Consider the following 6408-nt stretch of genomic DNA (forward strand, 5'->3'; position numbering starts at 1 on the left):
AAAAAAAAAAAAAAAAAAAAAAAAAAGGTAAGGTAGTTTTTTAAAAAAAGTCTCCAAGTTTACTTTCTCGTTCTCTGAGTGATCCATTTAAAATAACTATCAATTTTTATTTCATCAATGAAATATACTCTCCTAGTTCTCTGAAGCTATTGCATGCAGTATATTTTTAGGTTTTCTTCTGCTCCCTGCATTGCATCTGTTTCACACAATTTCATACAATTTCAACTCTTTGTTTTGGTCTTTCTTTTACAGAAGTTGGCCTGAAAGGTTTGATGATCCTTGGCTGTCTGTTCATATTTATAAGTAGTACCAAAATTGATCAGAGGCCCTTAAGTAAATGAGCTTCACTGGCAAGGATGAGTGTCAACATCTCTGTCTTCTCTTGGCCAATGGCAATTTTCCCAAAGAGGAATCTTAGTTTCTTGCTGGGCTCTACAGGTCTGGCTGCCAGTGTCTAGGAGCTGAGCAAGAGAAAGAAACCAAGCTGGCCAACTTTCACCTAATTCCTCTTTTCATTTGGCACCTCACCCACATCCTCACAGCTGTGAATTTATAATGCAAACTGATGTTTCTCATTACACGTTCCAGTAATAGTATAGAAAAAAGCCAGTTAAACAGCCAAAGTTAACAGACAATTTCACTCAGTTCATGAAGTATAAAGTTGGCCTGAGGGTATTTTATTGTGCCTCTGAAGATTAAATCAAGTTTTAAAAAATGATTTTTATATAAATAACCACATGAAATAAAGTTTGGAAATATAATTTCCACTGGGAACCAAACTTCACACTAGATCGTGCTATACATCCTTCCCATTTGCTAGCCTACACAACCAGATCCAGTCATGCACTACTATCAGCTGAAAGTGAAAACCAGTACTAAGCATCTACATAAATATTTAGTATATATTTTAGAGTTTTGTATTATCTTTTTCCAAGTATGGTTTAACCACAGGCAAAAACAGATTGCATGGGATATATGTCAAATAAAAATGACAAATACCTTTCTTATAATTTGAAATTTACTAAAGTGATAGAAAGCAAGATGCTTTTTTAGTATATGACAAATTCAGGAAAAGAGTTTTAAAAAGCAGTTTCTTAGCACAGTATATAAGGCCCTTACAAGGTGGACACAACCTCATCTAACCACACCATTGGTCCTGGAAGGGAAAGGAGGAAGCGTACTCACATTGCATGTGTGTTTGCATCTCCTTGCCTTTACACGCCTACTCTTTCTTCCTGGAATGCTTTTCCCTTCTATGACTGGAAACTCCTACTTTATTGCCTCTTTAGGCACAGCTCAAAGAGCACCTCCTCCATGAACCTCCCACCAACTCTCAAAAAACACAGAAAATCCTAGGCAGCAAGAAAAGAGTATGTTATCGTAATCAACTCAACAACCTTCCTAGGTAATGCCTTCCCTAGCACCTGGGAAGTCTCTAAAAGGCCGTTTACCAGCTAAACGTCAATAATTTCTCCTCCAAATCATGGGTTTAGAGAGTGGGGGAAAAATTAGGCAAAAATGAAGAAAATTACTACATTAAAGAGCAAACATATATATTTTCTGTCTTATACCCCAAAACCTGCATATGAATTAATTCAGTACCAGAAATTTCTTGACTTTTTATTAGAAATTTTATTGAGATTTCTACTCTCAAATTAGCCCATATGTTCACTGCAGAGGTAATACTCAAATGTAAAATAAACAATTAGGAAGAAAATACAAAATACTGTGTGATTAAGTTACAGGAATTCAGAAAAGAAGAACATCAGTGTGCCTGGAAAAGAGTCTACAGAAAATGACAATATAGAAAGGATATGAGAAGGACATGTCAGAAGAGGTGAATGCCACACACAAATACAGAGGGAAAGATGAGTATGGTGTAGACAGAGACAGTCATGAGGGGTGAAACACAAACACGGGGTGAGTTCCTAAATGCCAGGCCAAAGAAGTAAACTGGATGTGAGGAGAGGCAGCCATAAGGAATGCTGAGCAGGGAGATGAGAATACAGGAGTGTCTGGACTCTTATTCAGGTTGGTAGATTAAGCAGTCCTGTAATCTCCCCCAATATTCTACTAAAATTCCAGAAACATCATTAAAATGCATTTAAATAAACCCATGACCAAGTAGAAAACTGAAGGTGGTGGTCATTAGTAGGACAAATTTATCATGAGATTTCTGGAAGACAGAAAGGGTAGGAAAGAGCTATATGTTCAGAATTCTTCCCTAGTCTCCTAGAGATTAATATTCAACATTTCTACTTAGACATCCAGTAAAAACCTGAACCTAGCATCCCCATAATTCATCTCTGACATCCCCCAACAAGGCCTGCTCCACAGTCTTTCTCAACTATTAATGGCAACTCCATCCTTCCCACTAGCTTAGCCTAAAAACCTCAACCCCTCTCCTTCCCTCATACCCCACCATACAATCCACCAAGACATAAGGATCTGACTTCTCAACACCCACTTCTATTACCTGGTGGAAGCCACCACTATCTCCTGCCTAGTTCACTGCAAAAGTCTCTTAACTGGCTTTATTGTTGAGCTGCTGTCACAACCCTGTACCTGCCTCAAGTCGTCTCTCAATAGTGTAGGCTCAACAGAGCAGCCTGACTGATTCTGCTAAAATGTTAAGTCAGACCATGCCTATGTTCAAAACTGTATGGTGATTCTCCTTTCTCTCAGAGTAAAGGTTAAATTCTTCAGAGTAGCCTGCAAGGTCCTGCATGATCTGACCTCTATTACGCCTTTGACCTCATCTCCTAATACTCTCTTCTGCTCCAGCCTCCACAGCCTCCTTGTTTTCCCTTGTACACACAAGCACCATCCTTCCTTAAGGCCTCTGCATAGAATGCATTTACATAGATATCTGCTTGGTTAATTCCTTCTTTTCATCTCAATGAGATCTACTACCCTGACCAATCTATTTAAACTCACAAATACTGAGACTAATAAGTAATGGATGGAAAAATAAAATAAAATGACAACCAGCACTTCCCTCTGCCCCTCCACAACATATAATCCTCTTTACTCTGTTCCATTTTTCCCTATAGCATTTACCATCTTCTAGTATATCATGTCATGTTTATTGTCTGATGAGTTTAAGGCTTTTTATTCCCTCCACTCCCTCCCCCTTCCCAATATAACTTAAGCACTTAGAACAAACAACGCCTGTGACATAAATAAATGGAGCAGCGGAGGCATCCATAACCCAGAACACATACTGAAGACGGTCAAAGCAGACATGGGAAGAGGAACCTGAGGAAGATCTAACTTCAGATTAACAGGTAGAGAGAACAGGAATGAGCAGTGCCACAATAATCAAGCTGATTAATAAATCCGCAGAACAGCTATATGTACCAGCTCCTCCCCTGTCCTCCCCAACCCCAGCTCAATGAATGGAATGGCATTTACCACGGAAGACTATTCTTTAAAGAAACTGAAGAAGCTGCCTCAGATGAATTGGGGCTTCAGGTGGAGCTTTGAGTAGCTCAGCATTTGTGCGGTTCTGAGGCCTGCCTGCTCCCCATTCTGGTACTCCAAAGGTTAGCCTGTCAGCCTACTTACTCTGCCCACTTTCAGAGAACTCCCAGTCATGGAAGAATGCTGCCCAGCAGGGAATGATTTTGTATTCTACTACGAAACCCTATAGTAATATCTGAAGATAAATGTGTTACAGAAACAGCCAACACTATTTTCAACTTTTTAGTTAAATTCGTCACATGAAAACCACAGCAGTCACAGATCACTTTATAATTCTAAAAGTAAGACTTCCTGAACCATAAAACATTTTGAATTCTGTTAAGTGTATTTACAATATTTTCAACGTACCTTGAGTAGAATTTTACAAAAAAACAAAACAAAACAAAACAGGTATGAAATTTTATAACATCTCATGTCGAGCATAACAAGTATCTGGTAACTTATTAATGATAGTTGCAAAACTTACTAATATAAGAATAAAAGTTGTGACTCTTAAACAGCTGACAAGACTTAAACACAGGATATTGTTTTGTCTTCTGAAGCATGAAGAAAAAGCACAAACAGTAACTTGCAAATTTACCTTCTTTGAATTTCCAATTCTTCTTGGGATGGGCCATTTTGAACTTGAGCAGGTAGTTGTGAGTTTTGTCTAGGCAATGTTGGCCCTACAGAGGGAGAAAACATTACAGATGAACATTATCTTCATATCTAGCTGGATAGAGGAGATAAAATCATAAGAATAACATAAAATCATCACATATTTACAAACGTGTCTTCTTTTTGTCTAGCAAAATAAAATATAAGCTTTACATAACACAGAGCAAATGAAAGACTGCAACATAATACTGTCATCATCTCCAGAAGGCTTACTTGAAACAAATGGAAAACATCAACAATAAGGAAAAAGAAACATTTATATATGAAGAGCTCGAGTAAAACAAGTGTTCGATGAGCATCTGAAGAGGCACCTAAGCTTGACATTTTCTAAGACAATGAGACATTCTCTTTGGGGTAATTATTCATGAAGTGGAGAGGGAGAACTTAAATGAAAATCAGAATTCAAAACTCACCTAAATAGAACACTGGAAATGAAAAACAGGAGAGAGAGAGAGCATGAGAACCTTATTACTAGACTCCAGTATGCTAAAGCATTTATCAAATTTGCCCAATTAAAGCTGCCATTTTTGTCTAATGGCCTAGCATTTCCAGCACTGGTGAAAACAAACATTTGCTAAACTTCCATATAGTAATTAACCTACTGAACTGAATTTTTTAATGTAACAAGTAATTTTAAGTTTTCATTTAGGGTAAGAAGGGAAAAAAAAAACCTTGCATTCATACAACATGGTTCTGTCATGAGACACTAATGACCATCCATTCCCACATACCATGTACAATGCAGACCTGCTTTTTGCATCTTAGATAGAATGCCACTGAATTATGGGACATCTTAATGTCATTGGATATAAAAATTAAATCTGTCACAAAATGAGATAAATACTGGAGCTAATATATAATACCTAGGGTTAAAATAGAACAATCTTAAAGTCTAATCCAGTAAACAAGAAAGTAAAGAAACAGTAGTTATCTTCCACTCTTGGAGAAGAATGTATGAGTAATGCCATACTACATGTATTTGTGAATTCTAGCGTACCAGCAAATGCTCCTAACAGATATTCTGAAAGATTTGTAGACAACTGGTATTTAAAAGTTACGAAATAAATGCTTCTGTGTACTAAATTCTTATAATCTATGGGCTAATCATGCAAAGTATTTTATAGTAGTGGAGTAGATTTCACAACCGGAAGATTTACTAGGATGTAATGCAGTACTGGTGTATCCCAAGTGTGGAAAAACAGAATTAACTTGATCTGAACTTACCTACTAACTTTTTTTCTCACCTCTTTACAAATGTTTTTAGATTAATCATTTCATTTGTCCTCTAAAGACAAACTGATGACAACTGCAGTGATACATTAGATTTCCTAAGACTCTGCTATTTTGAGAACCAAATAAAGGAAATATAAAAAAAATTAAACCTATGTAATCAATAACCAAAAAAAAAAAAAAAAAAAAACCAAAACTTTTGAAATTAAATACACACATAAATGTTTGTATAAATGAAAATACATGATTGCTGTCTAGTAAACAGACTAGAATTCTTTTCTTGGGAAATTAAAATAATGATGTAAAAACAGACTCTCCCATTAGGCTATACACGAATGTTTAATACTTTACAGGGAAAAGACCTCTCTTCTGGGGACATACAAAGTGTGGGAGGCGGGGGCTAAATCTGAGGTAGCATGAAATTATTTGGGGAATGTACTTTATATATCCAAAGTACTAAATGTGAGCATTTAGCATGGGGAACACACAAGACCATTATGTTTTAACTATTTTTTAAAATAATGTTTACTTGAGTATTTCAGTTGAAAGCCTCAGGCTGCTTAAATAATGAAACAGCTGAATGTGAGTAGGTTAGACTTGTTTGGCATCTACCTCAAAGAAGAATGCAATTGTACTATTCACACCTAGGATAGGTGTTATATATCAAAAGTAATATTAATGGATTAAATTTGCCAATTAAAATCTCAGCTTTAATTCAAATATATAGATTCAAAAAACGTCAAAATTTCAACTCAATCCTATTTATTTTATTTAACAGGTTTTTAAAAAACTAACACAAGTTTAATGTAACTCACAAAAGCTGAGAAAAGAAAATCTTTTAGCAATTTACAGAACCTGCTTTGGAATATTTCTTTTTAAGCTTTTTAAAAGGTTACTAAGCAAATCTGTTCAGAAAGGAGATATTTTAAATGTGGATAATATTTTGTGGCTGTTATCATATAAAAAAAATTTACTGGCCGGGCGCGGTGGCTCAAGCCTGTAATCCCAGCACTTTGGGAGGCCGAGACGGGCGGATCA

At 36.3% G+C, this 6408-nt stretch overlaps 1 protein-coding gene across 5 annotated transcripts in view; it reads right to left on the minus strand.

Moving 5' to 3' along the window:
* Positions 1–6408, minus strand: part of ENAH (ENAH actin regulator) — a 142887-nt gene that overhangs the window by 32893 nt on the left and 103586 nt on the right. For all 5 annotated transcript variants that reach the window (XM_017886996.1, XM_017886995.1, XM_017886993.1 and 2 more), the window contains one exon: positions 4064–4148. In XM_017886996.1, coding sequence (XP_017742485.1) covers positions 4064–4148 — 85 coding nt within the window. The remainder of the gene's footprint in view (positions 1–4063; positions 4149–6408) is intronic.

The sequence above is a fragment of the Rhinopithecus bieti genome, unplaced genomic scaffold (genome assembly GCF_001698545.2).
Source record: "Rhinopithecus bieti isolate Rb0 unplaced genomic scaffold, ASM169854v2 scaffold_15336, whole genome shotgun sequence".
NCBI lineage: Eukaryota > Metazoa > Chordata > Mammalia > Primates > Cercopithecidae > Rhinopithecus > Rhinopithecus bieti.